This window comes from Henckelia pumila, chromosome 4 (assembly GCF_033568475.1).
Source record: "Henckelia pumila isolate YLH828 chromosome 4, ASM3356847v2, whole genome shotgun sequence".
NCBI classification, from domain to species: Eukaryota; Viridiplantae; Streptophyta; class Magnoliopsida; order Lamiales; family Gesneriaceae; genus Henckelia; species Henckelia pumila.
The window spans coordinates 138,785,612-138,807,499 of record NC_133123.1 but is presented as its reverse complement, the minus strand read 5'-3'; the positions used below and the strand labels follow the sequence as shown (position 1 = coordinate 138,807,499).

At 32.5% G+C, this 21,888-nt stretch overlaps 2 protein-coding genes across 5 annotated transcripts; one reads left to right on the top strand and one right to left on the bottom strand.

Moving 5' to 3' along the window:
- Positions 1–3,312: 3,312 nt before the first annotated feature.
- On the top strand, positions 3,313–4,670 carry LOC140864481 (uncharacterized). Its single transcript, XM_073268691.1, has 2 exons — positions 3,313–4,140; positions 4,401–4,670. The coding sequence occupies exon 1, from the start codon at positions 3,322–3,324 to the stop codon at positions 4,129–4,131; it is 810 nt and encodes a 269-aa protein (XP_073124792.1). The 5' UTR covers positions 3,313–3,321; the 3' UTR covers positions 4,132–4,140; positions 4,401–4,670.
- A 5,509-nt stretch (positions 4,671–10,179) lies between these two features.
- Positions 10,180–21,225, bottom strand: LOC140860041 (serine/threonine-protein kinase STY46-like). Of its 4 annotated transcripts, none has more exons than XM_073262795.1 (16): positions 20,642–21,225; positions 18,446–18,560; positions 17,850–17,968; positions 17,179–17,292; positions 16,313–16,385; positions 15,831–15,941; positions 13,774–13,824; positions 13,529–13,668; positions 13,337–13,444; positions 12,521–12,594; positions 12,071–12,246; positions 11,763–11,858; positions 11,214–11,294; positions 11,074–11,124; positions 10,594–10,734; positions 10,180–10,498 (listed from the first exon to the last, which is right to left on the bottom strand). In XM_073262795.1, the coding sequence occupies exons 1-16, from the start codon at positions 20,842–20,844 to the stop codon at positions 10,475–10,477; spliced, it is 1,677 nt and encodes a 558-aa protein (XP_073118896.1). In that variant the 5' UTR covers positions 20,845–21,225; the 3' UTR covers positions 10,180–10,474. The 4 variants fall into 4 exon arrangements, with proteins under 4 accessions (XP_073118896.1, XP_073118897.1, XP_073118895.1 ...); XM_073262796.1 differs by having other exon boundaries at positions 17,179–17,232; XM_073262794.1 differs by having other exon boundaries at positions 17,179–17,298; positions 20,642–21,224.
- Positions 21,226–21,888: the final 663 nt, after the last annotated feature.

The following is a 21,888-nucleotide window of genomic DNA, read 5'->3' as shown; positions in this document are numbered from 1 at the left end:
AATTAATACATGATTAATGATTTTGATTTGTCACTGCGCAAAAATAAAAATAGTAGATATCTTATGTGATGGTGTGAACTGAATGGACCAATCCTACTCATAAGTAAAATTAAAAATAATAAATTTGACATAAATGTTAATATTTTTTTCATCATGAATTACCCAAATGAAAAATATATCCCACAAAATTGATTTGTCATATCATCTCACACGATTTTATTAAATAAAAAAAAATAGACTTATGTTTCTTGACATGATATATATATTATTAAATTAAAAACTCTGCTTAACATAAAATCATCCAAAGTTTCCGCGTTGAACAAAGGGGAGGCCAAATGAAATATAATAAATAGTAATAATCATCTATGAATCATGCAGGTCCTAGCTATAGTAATTATTTACATTCTTTCGCTTAGCTTGCAAGCATTATACAACAAATGCCAGCAACCATTCAAAAGTCAGATTCTTAAGAACATTATAAAACATTGACAAAATATTATTATATTTGCTATTTCAATGGGCAAATCAAATAAAAATTTAAAAATATTAATATTTTTTTATAGTATTATATATTTAATCAATTCTGAATACATTGTGTATTCTCGATTTGATTGAATTTTCTGTATCTTACTTTAGTTGCAAAGCCTATTTTATTTTAATATGAACAAATATCATGTACCACGATAATTTATACATAGGTTTGGATAGTAGAACCTCAACTATACATAGAGGCAAGACTTGCTGAGGACAACAAGCGAGTCAGCGACAACCATATATGGTAATTAACAAAAGCGAGGGTCTCTAAAATGGCCACACTGGCTCTTGGCTTCTCTTCCCTAACAAATGCGGACTATAAATATTTATCTCCTTCCTCGCCACCCCGGCGGATTACAAATATTCATCTCTACCATCACAACTTTCGATATATAAATACATATCTCCCCCACCATCTCTTCCAATTAATGTATAAATATAAATCGCCACCACCACCACCTTCTTCAATTTACAAGTACAAATCACCTCCACCACCACCTCCAGTCTATATGTACAAATCTTCCCCTCCACCACCACCAGTTAACAAGCACAAATCCCCTCCACCTCCACCAGTATGCATAAATATAAATCTTCTCCTCCAGTACCTCCTGTTTATAAATACAAGTCTCCTCCACCGCCACACGTATACAAATATAAGCCTCCTCCATCTCGATCCGATCTACAAGTACAAATCTCCACCACGGCCACCTCGAGTATATAAATACAAATCACCTCCTCCTACACCATCACCACCACCTACAATATACAAATATTAGTCTCCACCACCACAAGTGTACGTACTAGTACGTACAAAATCTCCACCACCAGTACCACTAATTTATACATACATGCAAGTCATCTCCACCACCACTTTCAATATATAAATACAAATCTCCCCCACCACCATCTCGAGTATACAAGTCGCCACCACCACCAATTTAATTACAAGAACAAGTCTCCGCCAGTACGTACCATCGCCTCCAGTTTACTAATACAAATCTCCCCCACCACCTCGTCCAATGTACAAATTCAAATCACCTCCACCGCTACCTCCAATCTACACCACCTCGAGTCTACAAATACAAGTCTCCACCACCTCCTCCGGTCTATAAATATAAGTCCCCTCCTCCTCCACCTCCCCCAGTCTATAAATATAAATCACCATCTCCAGTTTACAAATACAATTCTCCTTCTCCTCCATACCATTACTGAAATAATATCAGTACGTCAGTATTGTCAGGTCATGCAAGAGAATATTCTATTTAATATCGCAATTAGTTACATATAGAGAGATAATATTCTTTGGTTAACTAGTACCTTAACGATAATAATATATCATAATTATGACATATAAAAACTATTTAAAGTTGATCACGTACGATTTCCTTAACTTTAACATGCATGCACGAAAGATTAATGTATATATTTTCAATCTTATTGGCTGCATGCAATTCCCAATATTGTATTCTTTCCATATTCAAAGTTTAAATTTTCTTCAATATCCAAATCAACGAAGTATGAAATTTATATATACATATATATAATGAAGTATTAATTGTTTATTTTGTTCCACTACAATTTTCTTTTGTGATAATTATTTTATTAGCTTGCATCTAAGTAGAAAAACCACGTAAAAATAATTAAGATATATGTAACATATAATTACTTTATCAGCTAATAACCCCCAATTAATAAGAATAGGATCCCTATAGCGGGGACCCTCACAATATTTTGGGCCTTGTTCATTAATCTTGTTAAATTAATTAATTATCAGTTAAATAATAATTATATTATTTTTTAAACAATCAATTTATGCATGAAAAAATGTACGTATATTATGATAAATCTTATATGTTCAAAATATTAAAAACATATTTAAAAATTTTAATTTAAACATTATCAAGTAAATAGTCTTATATTATTAAAAAATTTATTTATTGACAAAAGAAATCTTGAGAATAGAGAAATTATACGGAGAAATTGTTAATTGGTAAAAATTTTATTATTAATATAATAATATTTAATTTTAAAAACATTTAATATAATTAAAAACTATATATATAAAATTTCAAATAAAATAATTTAACTAGAAATTAATATAAATATATATAATTACTTTAAAAACTTACCCTTTAATTAATTTTTCTTGTTAGATTTACATTTTTTAAGTCAAGCTAATTATTAATTTATTATTAAATAATTATATCGGGAGATTTGGGTTTAATTTAGTTTCTTTGTATGTTTTTTAAAAAATTTAATAGTATTGTTTAAAAAATAATGTATAATTATTATATCCCTTTACTTTGGTGTAATTAATTAATTTAACAAAATTAATTAACAAAGACCAAAACGAACTCCCTTAACTATGTGGTTAAAATAGAATTATCCAAAATTTCCCAAGGCCAAATATAATTGTGAAAGATGACCTAACTGCTATTATTTATAAATGTAATAATAAATAAATTATTTACTTGGTACATATGCTGGCATGCAGCAATTCAAGAACAAATGGCAGCAAGTATCTATAGAATTCACACCAAGTAGTCAAATCTTATATTGACAACCAATTGATATAGGGACCCAATCAGTATTAAATTTTATTTAATAATTATAAAATTTGTTTAATTTTGAAATGAATTTTCTAGAGTGCATATGACCCTCCAGTATAATTTACGAGTCAAACTTTACTTTAATTAGTCTACCTATTTTACCATGATTAATTAACTAGGCATGTTAGAACTTAAGCTATTATAAATAGAGGTTAAAGTAGCTAACAAAAACACAAACATGGCAGCAAAAGCAAAAGGCTCTGCAATGGCTTCTGTGCTTGCCGCTTTGCTTGTGGCAGTGGTGGCTCTTGCCTTGCCTTCTTTAACCACTGCTGACTACAAATACTCTTCTCCTCCGCCTCCCTACGAATACAAATCCCCACCGCCGCCTCCACCAGTTTACAAGTATAAATCCCCTCCACCACCACCCCCGCCGGTTTATAAGTATAAGTCTCCTCCTCCTCCACCGCCACCCGTGTATAAATACAAGTCTCCTCCTCCGCCGCCACCTCCAGTCTACAAGTATAAATCTCCACCACCACCACCACCCCCAGTGTACAAATATAAGTCCCCACCACCACCCGTTTACAAGTACAAATCTCCTCCACCACCACCTCCAGTTTACAAGTATAAATCACCCCCTCCACCACCACCCCCAGTTTATAAATACAAATCTCCTCCTCCACCACCACCTCCGGTCTACAAGTACAAATCTCCCCCGCCGCCGCCACCCCCCGTCTACAAGTACAAGTCTCCTCCGCCGCCACCACCCCCCGTATACAAGTATAAGTCTCCTCCACCGCCTCCACCGCCTGTTTACAAATACAAATCTCCTCCACCACCACCTCCTCCTGTTTACAAATACAAATCTCCTCCACCGCCTCCACCGCCGGTTTACAAATATAAATCTCCTCCACCACCACCGCCACCAGTTTACAAATACAAATCCCCACCTCCACCACCGCCACCAGTTTACAAATACAAATCTCCACCACCACCACCACCCGTTTATAAATATACTTCTCCTCCTCCACCCCACTATCCGTGATCATGTCGGGTAACATTATTCAACTATTTATTGCCTTGCAATTAATATCCTCTCATGTCAATATAACACTTTGTTTGATAAAAAGAAAAGTAATGCATATATAGCTTTTTTGTTTTATAAAAATATCATCATCTAAAGTTGATTAACTTTTAATTAACATGCATGCATGCATGCAGACACGTAAGACTATATTAATTTAGTTAATTACAAGCTTATTTATAATTGATATATAGATGCTTTTTCAACATCAAGTCAATATTTTCATGCAGGCGACTAGATTGTCCGAAATAAAGATGGACTGGAAAAGATTTTTGGAAAGAGACCCCAAGTAAAGCAGTCCAGCAAGAATATATAAATTCAATAATTTCCGCCTTGTTTCTTCTTTTTATTTTTAATTATTATTATTTAAAAATGTAGTTTGTGTGACGTTTCATGATATATGTTTTTGTTAATCACTTTGCATGTGCAGAGTTTGCATTTACTTCAGTCATCCAGTTACTGTGTAATTCAATAAAATGTGAAATCTGTCTTTTCGGTTATTTTTGCTCTATTAAGTTTCCCTTTCGAGCACATGGCTTTCATTGTCACTATCATCTAGTTCCTCCTAGAAATCGCATATTATTCTTCAAAAGAAAAAAATTAAAAGAAAAGGAAATTAATCACATAATATATTTTTATGATATAAATAATTATTTTGTCGATTATATATATATATATATGTTAGCTAGTATGTATGCATAGATATGTATATATAATATATAAACTAATTATCAACTTAATTAAATGATTTCTTCAATTCTAATAGACGTTATAATATTTGAGCTTGAATTTTATGCAGCATTTATTCAATTTATAATTAATAATAACAATAGAAATCAAATGCGGATGCCAAAGATAATAATTAGCATGTACGATCTATGGGGTAATGTTCGAGATAGTTTATAAGAAACACTTTTTAACATTTTTTTTAACAAACTTTATAACACTACCATAATATGCGTCCTTTTCCACTCAATATCAATATAGGATTCAGCTATATATACAATACTTAAAATTAGAACCAACATATTAGCTATGTATTAATTTTTTTCGCAAGATATATGTTTTCGCATAGTATCATTAATACTGATAAAACTAAAATAAAAACTCAAAAAAATAATTTTGATTAAACAATTAATATTATCAGTCCATGCATGCATGGAAAAAAAATTAACATATGGATGTATAAAATTAATTTTCTACTGTTTTAAATATATATATATATGTATATATATATATATATGAAAAACTGCCCATCCTATATTTAAAAAACATATCATCATGAAAATTTCCAATTTCAGTTTCCATTTGAATCTTCCGGTCAACAAAATTAGTTATAAATTGGTAACAATTGTAATCAATCAATAAATTTAGAGAAGAAAAACATGGTAATCGACAGATGTAGCAATAAATCTAGCTATAGAGTCAACTTAGACAAATTCTGAAATAACCCTATTACTTAATAGTCGTATACACACTGCATTTTTAAAGACTTTGTTTTGAATTTCCACGCAAACTGCCACTCGAATCGATGTATCAAAATATATTTATGTAAGAAACTTCAAGTGGGTTCAGTGAGAAGGATCGGAAATTCGGAATACATTATGTTACATTTTTTTTTTTTTTTTTATGTTTCGGTATTCATGTATGCTTAAGGAATTTAAGTTACAACATTACCATAACTTTAAAACCACATATATTCGATCATTTATCAAAGATATATATAAATATATATATATATATATATACCTCAAACTTAAACCACTATATTTACATACGTTCCAATAACTAGAAAACCATGGTTACCATTCATCGTAAATTTCGAAGGTTTTATTTTAAATTGTTGTACAAAAGATTAATACATAAGAATAAATATTGTATTTATACATTTTAAAAAATATTTTCTAATTTTTCTTTAAAAAAATTACTCAAATCTGATGGAGCCAGCTCAGCTCATCCGAAGAATCATGAAATTGGTTCCGATTATATGATAAAATGATAAAAATCTTATCATTTTTTTATTTACATTTTAGACATATATCATAATATTGCATAGATATTCATAATTTTAGTTGATTATATATTAAAATTTTACATAAAATGAGACTCTCTTCCTATAAATAACTAAATAAGGGATTCTAATCCTTATTAAGGTAGGTTGTACTTTTTCATAACGTCTCCCAATCTTTTTTTTTACACATCTCACTAATGTCTTTTACATGTTTTATATATCTCTTGCAATTTTCATATTTTTTTTAATTGAATTCTATACTGACTTGAGCATCGAAGTGGCTTCACATTTGGGCGAGTCATCTCACATGTTTTTTTTATACACATAAATATTTTGGGATCATTCGCTTCAACTTATTGAAAAAATTGATTCATGATTACCGATTTAAATTAATTTATTTAATGCGAAATTTTTTAAACGCATCAGGTTCTATGCACAGAAATATTCAGGATGTCAATAATGGAAGTTGAACAGTGATTCAAGGGATATATAGTCACAAGTTTGTTTGTTTTTTTTTTTTTCATTTCTAGAAATAATTATTTTAGGATCTCAATAATGAAAGTTGAACAGTGATTCAAGGGATATATGGTCACGAGTTTGTTTTTTATTTCTAGAAATTATTATTTGAAGAAGATACATGCAGCCGGTTCACCTACCCTCATTTGACTTATTTTTTTGAATTATATATCACCATCCTCATCATTATTAATTATATATTATAATAATAATTGCAAATGGGAAAAATTATTTATTTATGGCTCGAAGTTTTGTACTACACTAGATATTTATTAAATTAACCGCGGGACGAAATTAAATCAAATATTTACCATATAACTAATATAAATTATCATAGGCACCGTTTTGTTCACTGTATTACTAATATATGTATAATTCATCTCATCTCATTCCACGTTCTTCTCATCATATTATTTATCTATATATTAACTATTTATTTTACTTCAATCAAATCATTAATTATTTATCTCATATCAATCAAATCATTGAATTTAAATTACTATATTACCCCTTATAAATAATATATATTTTATTTTATTTATTATTAAAAGGACAAAATAGTCATTTAATATTTTTATATAAAATTTAATCAATCAAATCAAACAAACCATAATCTATCAATCAAATCCAATACAATTTTAACTATTATTTCTTATTTATTTTTTATTATATTATATTATTTATCTATATATTATTTATATCATACCTCAAACCAAAGCGATGCCGTATCTTAAAAATATATTTGTAACAAGATGCTGAAAATATCATGAATATAAAAATCACAATCCACTTGTTTATTATATATATAATTTGTATCTATGACATTACGTATAACTAAAAAAATGTAAGCCGCGTGACTTTGGTAACGTGAAAGACTTTTCTGCAATTTTAACAAACCGAGTCAAATCAAATCAAATTAATTAATATACAAGTTGTCTGTATATTCAGGCGCACCCGAGTAAACCCAAGTTACATGGTGTAGGTTAAAATTGAGTTAATTTTAATTAGCACCTCAATTTATTATGAATTTTCTGTTTAAGATATAATATTATTAAATTTAATGCCGCATTGCTAGTGGAAAAATAAAATATATGTAATTTTTTTTTACAAAATTATTCACAAACACACGAACTATGTGAGACAGTTTCGTACAGATTCATATAAGATAGATTAGTGACATGTTAATTCAATTGAAACAAAAAATAAGTGATCTTTTTAAATGGATGAGATCAATTAAAAGATATGTCTTACAAAATTATAAATCGATATAAGAAATTTTGTGTAATCACAATCAGTCTAGTTTTGACAAAAAAACATGCACTGGGTCCGTTTTATCAGACTAAATCAGCATAAATCTTCGCTGATTTTGAAATTAACATAGAAAACCTCCACATGATATAGAGATGAAAATTACGTATATCACCATCAATGATTAATTGGTGTTTATTATAACGAATATGCTTTGATGAAAATTGGTCTCACCGAACTCGATTTCATGTACGAATTGAGCCATTAAAATATTGAGTATCACAATTATTTTTTTTTAAAAAAATACTGCTACATTATTTATGGCAATTTTAGATTATTATCTAACGTGGCACCAATGTAGAGATCGATGGAGAGTTGTAAAATATCACATCAATATTCGATATGATATGACTGAAATTATCAAAAATCGAAAGAGGTAGGATTAAAATTGAAATTTTAAAATATAGAAGAATACCAACATCACAAAATGACAAAATTATAAAATTAAAAATGCAGTTTTTTTAAAAAATAGTTATAAGTTTTTAAAATATAAATTCATCTCAGAAAAAAATAGACATTTTTAATAAATTTTCTAAAATATTTCTCTCTAGATGATATATACCGATGGGAGGAATTTTTTTAAATTTTGTATATATCTATACTATGCTATATATAAAAGTTGAATAGGGAGACATCAACTTTTATTCCAAAATTACCCTTTACATTATATATATAAATAAGTAAAATAACTTTTATTTATATATGTAAATATTTTTCTTAACTAACCATTTTAGATAGGATAAAATGAAAAATAACTTTAAAATTTATTTTTATATTATTTTAGAAATGAAAAAAACATAATTTTAAAAATTATTGAAAATTATATAATATTTATATGTAACAGATACTAAGGTACCGTTTGGTACAAGTACAATTAATACTTGTACAACTTATCCTATCCAATTTCGCGTTCTTCTCGTCATATTATTTATCCATCTATTAATTATTTATTTTACATCAATCAAATCATTAATCATTTATCATTTATCTTACATCAATCAAATCATTGAATTTAAATTACTATATTACCCTTATAAATAATATTATTCATATTTTATTTATTCTCAAAAGGACAAAATGATAATTTATATTTTTAATACAAAATTCAATCAATCAAATCCAATAAACTATTATCTATCAATCAAATCAAATACTAAATTAACTATCATTTTTTATTTATTATATATTATATTATATTATTTATCCAAATATTATTTATCCTATCCTCGAACCAAACGGTGCCTAAATATATTGTTTTATTTAATACACACACAACGCGTGTGCAACTATGCTAATATATATAATATTGAGAGGTGACGATCTCCTTACTCAACTTCTGCTCGGTTGTCCCTGACTTCTTTCCTTTTGAACAATAATAAAATACATTAAAAATTGCTTCATCAAATAAAAAAAAAATACATTAGTGCAACTAATATCAAGTAAAAAAAATTACCGTTTAATGGCAATGTATATATATATATACGAAATAAAAGGTGTAGATACATAATTTGCACACATATATGATCAAATATGTGTCATTTGATTAAAAGTCATGCACGATGCGGTCTGTTCTTTAATAAAATTATGTTTCAACTAAATTTTCAAATTTGGAAAAATGAAATGGCAATATAATAAATAAAGAAATTTAGTGAAACGATGAAATTTGAGCTTACAAAATTGTGAAGTAGGTGAACTCTTGGCGACAAGAGTTTGATTTCTCCTATCAACACTTTCTTGGACTAGTCTGTCATACAAGACTTGCTTAGTATGATTTACATGACTAACGTAATTTGCAGTCTATTGCGTTAGTCCGAGGATTTACCCAGTGCGCACCAAAAATAGCGGACGCTGGTTACCACGTAAAAAAAAAAAAAAAAAACCAAATTAGGACAGTTCCAACTCATGTACGAGTTTCGTCGCCGTAATCATGATCCTAAAAAATGGTATTAAAAAAATTTATATCATCATATGCAATATTCAAGTGAATTAGAATAACTCAGGAGGCTATGCTTACGAGTTTTCTTTTTAGAAAATGCAGTTCATAAATTTGGCTTTTCCCACGTCCGTAATTATGTGAAGTTCACAGTGTACGTATCTCATTCTCCCAATAGAAAATATGACAAATTGTCCAAAAGGAGGAACCAATAAATTCGGACCCCAACAATGGATGAATGAAGCAACTCTTTCCCAAATACGATTTTTCTTCTCAAACAGAAAAATGAACAAGAAATACATTGTACATATCTTTACAAGTATAGGTAATAGGCTTTGGCGCTGAACTTCATGTACAAAATTATCATTTATAGTTTTTTTGGGGGAAAAAATTACAAACACACCTTGTCGCGTGTAACCAAAAATCCCTGTAACCAACCTTTTATGAAGAGCCAACGAGAGGGGGGTGGGGAGGGGGGACCAAAACAAGCTCTCACTAGTTACAACCAAAATGTGCCGAGTTCTTTAAATATATACTCAACAGCCATTAGGTGCAGCCTCCTATAAAACAATTTAAAGCCGTGAGCTAATGACGAATAAATTTCATGAATTCACGCATAAATGTACCTATATAGTTGTGCCCATGTATCCCTTACCTGTACTTCATGTAGGAGTTCCTCAAGTTCAATTCTAATCTCGGTGAAGGAAGGTCGTTTGGCAGGGAGTGTTTCCCAACATCTTTGCATCAAGTTTAACAACTTGGGATGTTTGTGTTTTGGGAGTTCTGGTCGAAGACCCTATCCCAGAAATATAAGAGCAATGATTAAGCCGAGATGTACAAGCAGGCAAATGAGATGGCAGATTGAAATTTCTTCGAACCATGACAAAAAAGTGGCATGCAGATACGTTAGATTTCCACCATAAGATATTTTGATTCTTTCATGTTTTCGAAAGTCTTGCTCTCAAAAAAAATATCGGTGGAATTGCCAGGTCGAGATTTCTCCTTTATTAAGCATCAACATGAGAACACAAGGAAAAGATGATACAGCTATAGCTGCTACATAACCAGTAAATTTGCAAATGTGATACATCGGCTCACAAATCATGTTAAACAGAACATCAGGGAGAAACACTACCTGTCTCACTCCCAGGGCAGCTTGCAAAGGTGTCATTGTATCATAAGGCACCTGAAAGCAGAAGAAACAAGATAAGCGATAGTACGAACTGACTTCGAACATGCTAGGTCTTGCTCTAAAGGCTGGATTTAAGAACAAACCTTCGCTGTGACCAACTCCCAAAGAACAATAGCAAAACTGAATACATCTGCTTTTTGGTCATATGGTTGATGATTTATCACCTGTGAAGCAGTTTTAATAAACGCTAGCTTTCAGATAGTGCAGGAAATTCAAAAATATTTTGATAGCAGATCAGAGCATCGAAAATTTAGAGGGTTTATGGGTTGAATTAACAAATAAATTTTAGGAAAGAAGACTCCTGCGCCATTCAAACATTCATAATGCAAGCCTTTGAATTTTTAAAACCAAGACACCAGGTACCAGGTCAATGAAGAAAAAACTTCTTTCAAAACTAGAAATGAAAGATAGTGCCCAGATGCAACAAAGACTAGTGCTAAAAAAATATATAGTGTTGTGTAGGACTGAGTTGGTTTTTCCACAAGGACAGACCTCACTGCACCATATTCAAAGTTTAGAATAATCCAGCTTCGGTAATATATATAAACCATTCCAAATCAAGACAACACAGACCGAATGTATTGAATAACAAATTACACATCATGACACTACTCAATTAAAAGAATTTATACCTCAGGCGCCATCCATCGATATGTTCCAGTCTCTGCAGTCATCACACCACCATTATTCTGGAATCGAGCAACTCCAAAATCTGCCACTTTAACCACCTTGAAACAAATTATGATCACACTAATCAAGATATGTATAGCACCATTAAGTCAAAATCAAAAGATCCTAAGCTCAAGTTAGTATTTAGTAGGAAAAGGATTCTTATTCAAAAAAAAATTTACATTCCTCAGTTCCGAAAACTATTCGTGCCAAAAAGTATCAAAGGGACAAAAGGGAAAATTAAATAAATGTCGAGACATAATGAACTCACGTGGCAAGTATCCATAAGCAAATTTGCAGTCTTCAAATCCCTGTGTATAACATCCTTTTGGTGAAGGTACTCCATTCCTTTGCAAACATCAATTGCAAACTTCAGTAGCTGTGGTAGCTTCAATGCATGATGATTTTTGTGTAAATATTCGTAAAGGCTCCCTCCGGACATGTACTCTAAACCCAAATAGAAACATGTATAAATAAGAAAATTAGAAAACAGTAGTAATCAATATCGGGCAGAAATTTAATTGGCATTAAGATAAAACAAAAAGAGGTTGTCCATAAAGATAACAAAAAATGCTTATACTTCCAAAGCATTCATTCTACAGTAAGGAGGGAATAGGAAAATCGTTGCAGGGTTCAAAACAAAATTAACATAAAGTCTACAATATGAACAAAAATTCTATGGCAACATGAATCTGATTCAACAATATAGAAAGCACCATACCTGTTACGATGCATAAATGTGGTAATTTTGTGCAAGCACCGATGAATCGCACGACATTTTCATGTTGAACCTGCCTGAATTTTCACAACCAAAAGAAATAAAAAATATTACTAGAATGAAAATATCATGTTTCTATTTATGACTCAACTCAGACTGCAAGAATTAGTATTTTCATAACTGAAAGGAGAAAACAGTGTCTTAAAGAGGGAAATCGTGACAAACAAATAATTTTGATTAGATAAGCACTTTTCCTGCCATGGATTATGGAGAAGTTCCAAACGCAATTCAAGTTTGAAAATATAGATAAGAAAGCAACAAAATGAAGTAGCAACAGCTGCGCCACAAGATGCATCTCATTTTATTACAGGTAAGGCATATGATAACTATTGATCAACCAGGCATTTCTAACAGTGACCATATCATGTAATTACTTTTGTTCGATGATTTCCTGACACATAATTGATGCAGGAGAATTCTATAAAGCAATCCTCGTCTCAATTTCATGTTACTTGGAAAAGAGAAAAGTGTTGCCCCACTGTCATCACGTTTTAATATTCTCATGTTTATGAAAATTCCACAAAAATCGTTTGGATATTAAAACCGACGCACAGAAGACAATGGAGCTTGAAATGAGAAACTAGGAGAAATATTACCATTTCCCAAAACACATCTAACCTTGAATTTATTAGTCAGACAACTCATAAAAGAGCTTTATTTCACAAACCTTTTCACATTTTAAAAAATCACTACTCGTTTAAATTATATTAAAAAAATTTGTATTTGAATCTCAATAGCAAAAAACTTCAAAGAAAGTACCTCAAAATGGCAACTTCTTGTGCAAACTCTGTCTCCAGAGAATTATTCAAATGGTCAGATCTGAGGACCTTAATAGCGACGTTCTGACCATAATATACACCATGATACCTTGTAAAAAAAAACCTATATGTAAGCAATTATAAGGCAGGAGAAACAAAGTCAATAGAATTCATCACAATGCTTTGAACTAACAAATCTCCACAAGATCCGGCAGCGATTTTTTCTCCTATCTTCAACAGTCTCCAATCTATTTCCCAATCTTCACACTTTGTCTTTGAAGCGATAGTTTTCTCTATCATTGTTTGTGAGTGCGATGAACCAGACCATGATCCCTAGTGAAAATGGTGATGCAACATTGATCTCCAGTACTTTGTAATGGATGATAAACAGAAACATATATTGTTTTACAGAAGACAAGCATAGTCCATATTGGATACCTCGCTTCTAGCAATGGCCTTTATCATCGCTTCATAAAGACTCCCTGTACCCTAGCAACGATAATTCAAGGTCAACAGCATTTCCACTTTCTAAGACATACAATCAACATCATCTAAATGACTTTCATATAAAAAGTTAGAACGAAAGAAGAGTAGAAGACAACCAATAGTTAAATGAGAGACTAGTAATGCTCAGCCATTCCATCTCTAAATACTCAATATATTGGCTGCAAGTTTTTTTTTTTTTTTTTTTTGGGGGTGTGGGGGGGGGTGTTCATCGGTCGGTTCGGTTTAATTTTTTAACATTTCTGTTCGGTTTTTCGGTTTTACATATGCTATATCCGATATCTGAACCATTTTAGTTCGGCTCGGTTCGATTTTTTTGTAATACGGTTCAGACTTTTCGGTTCAAGGCTTTAATTTTAGAGAAATAAAATTTTATAAGTTTTGAAAAATCAGTCAATTTAAATAATTGAAAAGGGAAGGTGTGAAGTAGGCGCAGGCGTGCAACGAAGGCTCGAAGCAGTGCGCGAGGTTTTCTTCTCCAATCTAGATTGTGCCCTTAATTGAAAAGAGAAGGTGTGAAGTAGGCAAACAGTAGGGCGCGAGATCTTCTTCTCCAGTCTTGATTTGTGCGGCTAAACCCTAACATTTATTTGCTTATTCTAGTGTTTAAACACTTGTTTTTAAGTTTTAGGTTGAGGCATGTTTGGGGTACAATATTAAAAAAAAAAACACAGAATTCTAACATATTTCGGTTTTTTCTCCCTTAAAACCGAACCGGAAAACCGGAATCATGTAAACTAAACCGAAACCGGTCAAATAACCGAAAAAACCAAATTTTTTGGTTCGGCCGGTTTTTTCGGTTTTATCCGAAATTTGAACAGCTCTAGCTGCAAGTTAGTGGTCCTTCAGTGAAGTATGCTGTATGCCTAATCTCTGTTCCAGGTTACATCACTCTCAAGAATTAACTGTCACCCAATTTTACACCCCACAAATAAACTCCCTTGACCACCTTCCAACAAAACCATAAAAGTTGAAAACTCTCATGCAAACGCAAAGTAGAAATTCTTAAACCTTTATTGTAAATGTAAAGCTTATGCGAATAAAATGTGATCGTGGATTTATGAGTTGGTTCCAGGAAATAAATGCAAACAATAACTATACCTTTTTTCTTCGTTTATGCTGTTTAAAGTACAAATAAGAAAAAATCACAAGGAAATCAGAATAATTAGAAACTCAAGCACAAAAGTGCCACCTTTATAGCAAATGAAAGACCGACGAAAGTTGAAACAAGTTGGCATGAGTTGTTTTATTTAGGTATGAGACTAATTGGTTTAACGTAAAAGTTCAGGACAGGTACGAGAACAAATCAAATCGCAAAAAAGACCCATAATTGAAATATGATGATTGATTACAACTGAGAGATGTTGACCGTGCACAAAGATAAACTAGTATTTTCATTCTTTCATACCCAGAAAAGATATCAAGGAACCATAATATTATTTTACTTTATGTTTTTTTATTACACGGGTGTGTATTATTGTGCCTAGTGCCTACAACAATAAAATTGAAATTTGATCAATTATCTTCATGATCTATTTGTTAGCGGATATGAACCAGGTCAAATTGTCAATTATGTGGTTTCGTGTATCAAGTACTATCAAGGACAGACTGATATTCATTCGATGATTCAAGTTTTTATTTGAAAAAATAGTAATAAATTGGTTGGGTTGATAACACTGAATTTGGGCTGGACAGTATATAAAACAAGTCAGTAATCTAGAATCAAGCGGGAATTAAGTTGTCGTCACATCCGGAACCTTAAATTGTAACAGGATTGAAATAGCTTTGTGGGGCCCTACCTCCAGAAAACTTCATATATAAATTCCTAAGTTTCATAATATTACTAACTTGGTAAACATACAATTTAAAATTATACAGGATCCAACTCAAACCAACTACTTTCAATTGTGACCCTGCACTCCACAAAATTTCAAATATAAAATCCTTAAGTTTGACAATATTATTGAATTGGTAAACTTAACCACAGATACCTCATCAGGCCATCCATCCACAACAAATACATCTAAAGAGTATCCATCAGTTGTTGAAAACACATGAGCTTCCCGAATATTGAGTCCTATGTCAGAGAGCAAAGCAGAAAGCTGCAAACAAGAAAAATAGGGTTAGCAGAATCTGATTCACGATAATGTTATTTTAAGGCTCAGTTGCCAATGCAAGTGACTAAATGAGAGATCTGTAGGGACAAATTTTCCAAAAACAGGAGGGACGGTAGGAAGAAGAAAGGGGAAGGAAAGGAAAGGAACTCTAGAAAGCCATGCTTTAAGCTTAAATGGCATACAATAAAGAAACAGGTTGCCAATTTCATCTCAAGAAAATGAAGCACCCATGCATAGAACAGAGGCATGAAATATGCAGTGCATATTCTGATCAAGGTATAATAAGAACACAGTCGAAAGTTCACAAGTAAACACCAGCATTCTGAATAACAAGGCAGAAAATCCTTTTATTATACCTGGCTAAGAAGCTTGGGCTTGTCAACAGTAGAAAATATCACTTCATGGATAGGTGTGCGAAGAGCTTCCTTCCTGCACTATATATTTAGATTGCAGATTCACTTTTGCACAAGAAACAGACCAATAATACATTGCATATAGCCCATATCTTATATAATCAGAGGACAAATCCAGTAAATTGAAAGCAACTTGTAGAAAGGACATATTCAAAACAGTAGTTGACTGTGTTGAAACTTGAAACAAAGAAACTTACGAAATAACTAGCAAATTACATATGCTAGGTGACCAAAAAAATCTCCTGGCAAATAAACATCATGAAATATAAAATACCTGATTTGAAACGAGAATAAATTAGGGATTTTTATTCTAATGAAAGGACTGGATAATAAAATTACATAACAAAGTAATTTATATAGACTTGCTAGAAAATAATTTTGTTTTTAAAAAAAAAAAAAACAACTAACCTATCTTTAAGTGCTAGAGATAAGAAACCTAATAATACAGGATTTAAACCAACCAAAATAATGATAAATATAACGCAATCTAACAAATATATTTCCTTTGATTGTCTTCTCAGACCAAGCAGCATAAGTTGATAATTGGATAATAGTGGATTCAGGGAATAGAACATCTTAGATAAGTACTACATATTGAAAATCCACAGAAATCTTGATTCAGAGTCTTGATTTTGTATGAATTTTTTTAAACAAAGTTACTCAATTCACGGATATCAAGAATATTGACATATAATAGAGAGGTCCTGAGACTCCTGATTTTTTAAGCCCTTGTCATCTTTCAATAAGATATTATTTCTCATCTTGAAAATGATAACATAGAGCATTGGCAAAAGTAGCCAAGTAATTACCTTCTAGTCAAATCTTCCGCAGGATATTCTCTGCTTATGCCATTAGAATTCTGCCTAACATCCAAATTAAGATCCTCTAGCTTAGAACAAGTCTCAAAGTCACCCAAAAAATTCCTGTTTCTAGTCACATTCAGAGAAGACAAGGACTAAGTGCGAGATGAACACATAATAGCTACACTCGTTGAGAACCTATCTTAAGAAGAAAAGAAAATCATCCTTGGCAGTGATATCTGCTATATATAAACGGAGAGAGTCTAATAAAAACTGTAATTTTGTGAAGCTCTTTTTTAAATCCCAAAAATGCCCTTCACCCTCCAAGTTTTAATTTTCATGTTTTTACTTTTGACTTCATGTTTCTCTTAGGAAGTTGCTGCTTTCAGTTTTAAAAACAAAATCTAATATTTTTCATCAAATAAAAATAGTCACATCTGTGCATGCTTTTCGCTTTATAATTTTTTATTGAAAAACCGCCTTTAAAATTTCAAGACTTCGGCATATTAATTTCATTTCCCACTCTGTTTTTTCTGTGATTTTTTATTTTATATTTATAAAATTTTAAAACAAACCAATTATCTTATTTAGTTAAAAAAATTATTATACATAAGCACGCATCACGTGCATAAAATCGCTGGTAATGAATTAAAATCAGAGCCATCACATATCACAAGTACCTATGATTTAATGACTGGGCCTGGTCATCTTCATCATCAACAGTGCCACATAGAATTGAGGCATGAGGGACACTTGAAACTTGTTCATCACCATCACCATCACCCATTGTGCAAATATTCTGCGGGAAATTTGAGTGCATAAAGCAGAGAAGCAGCAAAGTAGAATAATAATCTTATGCAGTTCAATAGTTTGCAGAGTAGGCAAATGCAGAAAAGAGGATGACTTCTCATCTGCAAGAAAAATGCGGAAACATTCAACTCATCCAGGAAAAATTTTACCAGTAGTTAAGAGATCAAACATCCAAAGCTACTTTTGAATAACCACCTAAAACTCATTTTTCTCTTCAGCAATAGCCAGATAAATGCATGGAGATAGATTATTTTGAAGCATCAACCTTTCCTCTCGAAACGGAAAATGGCTAGCATTGTGAGATGAATTTCATGCCCCAAAAGTTCCATAAACTTTGAGCAAATGGTGATTCCAACTAAGATATAGGTCATTCTTATCCCATTTAACAGAGGATAGCCTTATCAGTGATGTTTCAGATGGTACAAGAAAGTAAACGAGGCCCAATATTGATCGAAGACATGCATACCTCCAAAAAACGGATATGGAAAACAGGTTGATTATTAGGATCCTTTGCTCTAGCAAGAAGCTTTTGATGCAACAACACATCTTCCACTCTATCCAAATTTACATCCAATCCGTAACTGAAAAACATACCATTATAAACAAAGTTGAAGCAATTAAGGTCCACGGCATCATAACTTACAGTAATCCCAAGTTTTCATAAATATCATATATATTATAAAATATAACAGAACCAACACAACATTAAGATCAAATAATACAATAAAAATGTCATCAAACACCTCAAGGGATTCCAGTAGTCTTTAAGTTTAAAACATCTAAAAGTATCAATTTAAAGCAGTCAAGTACAACTCCAAGAAATGTAATTCGAAAGAACTAGAACGTGGAACTATATCTCAAAATTGTAGGCAAATGCTATTGTGAAGTAACAGGCTGCAAATCCAGTCCATAATCATGTTCTAATTTCAATGCTATCATTTCCATGGCTTCTACATATCCTCAACTGCACTCAATCTTCCTGGCAGGATTTCCATTCTGCTTCTGAGATTAGTTTCATAAAACTAAAGAGCTGGTGGGATGAACTGCAATCCTATTCCAATTTCCCGATTGCAGTTGTTGTGGAGCAACAAAGGATGTTCTTGTCTTTCATCAACAAGATCAAACGATGAAACCTCATCAGATACTTAATGATATGGCTTCTCCAACCTGTAGAGCAAAATATTTTTGATCATACCTCTTCCAACTGTGTACGAATATGGCCAAACAATGCGTACTACACAGTCGTTTTTTACAAAAGTTGTTCAGGTTTAGTTGCAACAACGCACACGGCACACCTGATTTTGAATTTCATCTGTTCCAAAAATCTCTCAACTGCTCACAAACATTTCCTTGCTACCATTTTAAAAGAAACAACCTCAACACCTTTCTCTGCAGCCAAGAAACTTACCCACTGGAATGAATTCATCCATGTATGCTGATATTTTCTGGTCTTGAAATTATCAAACTTGGATTCTCACTTACCACCAGACAAGACAAAAATAGGTAGCATGTGGGTGATTACAATTAAATATACGACTACTGGAAGTGTAGGTAGACCTCTATGAAGCTTATGTGGTAGCATGGGCTTCACTATGAGAGGACTTCATTATCACGAAACTTTGGCACAAGTTTCCAAACTCACCATGATTCCTTGTTTGTCAGCACAAGTTTCCAAACTCCGAGAGAACTTGATCGCGCACTAGGATGTAGGCGCAGTGGGGCCAAGACCTGCTGCATTTCCAATGAAACTACAACTGAAACTAACTTAAAAAGGTGATGACCTCCTTAAAGATGCAACTCCCCATCCTCGACATGTGGGATGATTAATCTATCTTACGATTATTTATCCGGCCATTGTTTTTGCATTCCACATTCTCAGTCAAATAAATAATGCTGCAAGAAAGCCCTGTTTGATGCTGCAATGTGTTCACAGTGAAATTCAAAGCACTCCCAGGTCAGGAATTTTGGCAACTTCATTAAGTAGTTGTCGATCGATGGCATGTAGCCACTCAGATTGGCAAGTTTTCCTACAACTAGGTTGACGACAGGATAATGTGTGTCAAGATATAGTTTCTTGATCTTCATCTGAAGCTCAATGCTGTGCAATGCTACAATCAGTCTGTGAACCACAACCATCGCAGTACTTAATAGATGATCTAAGAATTCTACCCCATTCTATATTTTATGACAATCAAGCAACTATACACATTTCTTAGAATCCAGTTTTTCATGAAAGAACCAAACACATACACAAGACCGTCGAAAGATCTGGTCTCATGTAGCCTGCAGCTGATCAATTACAAAACCATAAGGTAAGGACCAGTTCTTACAGCGATGTCTGAAGTTGGGATTTCAAAATATTCATGCTCCAACTTGAGGGGGGATTATTGGGATGTAATTGTTGCAAATCAATATATCAATTATATAGTGCCGTGTACCAAGAAAAGCTTACACCTTTCCCTAATTTATAATCTACAAATGCAAGAGTGCATCACATAACTGGACACGCGCATCAAATTTCTTCGAGAAGGGGAAAAAAATTCTTCTTTTAGGAAAAAAGGTTTCCAAGAAATTGGACGACAAAAAACGTGCAGTCAAAAGAAACAAAATACAATTTCAACAAAATCGAACATCCATCACCCACACAAACAAGTCCGAATACCTCTGAGGCAGCCGGTTGAAGTGTGCCTCCAACAGTTCACGAAAATCAGGATTCCCAATCGCCTCTTCATTTCCATTCTCCATCAACCGATTGTAAACATCATTCCTGATCACATCGTGTCCACCGCCACTCCCGCCGCCGCCAAAGCTGCCGTAACTCCTCGGCGGCGACGAACTCTCCCCTACCTCCTCCACCAAATCCATACATACAATCACGCACAATACACACGCGCACTATCTGTACAGACAAGCACTATCACCACGTTCGCAAAAAAAAAATTACATATATAATATATTGAGCTAACTGAAATCCATCGGAACTCAATATTTTCTCCAACGGTTGGCAGAATCTATAGAGGGTCGCAAGAACTGATTCGGTATCGCCGCGTCAACTCAGGGGCAAAATAGTCCGTCAATACTGTAGCGGAGAGAGGTTGCTGAGCACAAAGCACTGTGCAGTGGTAAGAGAGAGATTGGGGGCTTTGAAGAATGTCAAGTTCTTGTTTTTCCAGATAAAGACTAGAGACTACAACTGCTACAGCTCTATGGAGTTACATACACCAACGTGTATGTATGAGTGTGCTTCTGTGAGAGGAGTGGTATGTGTAGGTGTGTGAGAGAGGAGCAAAAAGTGGGGTGCGAATGGATAGGGCTCTGAATTCGGATTGAGTGAAATGACCGATAGGGGCAATGAATCTTGTCCGAATTACCAAATTACTCAACTTTACGTCATCAAGGGTGCGTTTGGTGTCCTGTCCAACGAGTTGAAGTTACACGTAAGGATGAACAGCGGGTTTTCGAGAAATTATAACTTTAAATTGGTGTTCAATCCTTTTACCCAAACTCAAATGTATGATCAATCCCATTCAGAAAAATAGTTGTTTGTACTCTTTGGGTCTATATGATTTTTTTCGGATGAAATTCGATATAAAACATTGAAAATATGGTACGAATACATGATATTTGAGTATCAACTGTTTCAAATCTAGTACTAATGTATGATTTTTGAGTACTCAAATATGTAAGCAAATATTGATAGTAATGACACATTTGTCTTCTTTGGATGAAAATCGATACAAAACATTAAGGAGTGCAAACAACTATTTTCAATTTGAGTATCAACTGTTTTAAATCAGCTCGAATATCATGTATTCGTATCATATTTTCAATTTTGTGTACCGACCTTCATCCGAAAAAAATCATGTAGGCCCAGGAAATGCAAACAACTATTTTTCTGATAGGGACTGG

Excerpts from the sequence above, each read along its gene's own strand:
- LOC140864481 (XM_073268691.1), top strand. The coding sequence starts at position 3,322 with ATGGCAGCAAAAGCAAAAGGCTCTGCAATGGCTTCTGTGCTTGCCGCT.
- LOC140860041 (XM_073262794.1), bottom strand. The coding sequence starts at position 20,844 with ATGGATTTGGTGGAGGAGGTAGGGGAGAGTTCGTCGCCGCCGAGGAGT. Across the intron at positions 17,969-18,445 it reads TCCATATCCGTTTTTTGGAG|AATATTTGCACAATGGGTGA; the intron begins GTATGCATGTCT and ends AATTTCCCGCAG. Across the intron at positions 13,825-15,830 it reads TGGATGGATGGCCTGATGAG|GGTACAGGGAGTCTTTATGA; the intron begins GTATCTGTGGTT and ends TATCGTTGCTAG.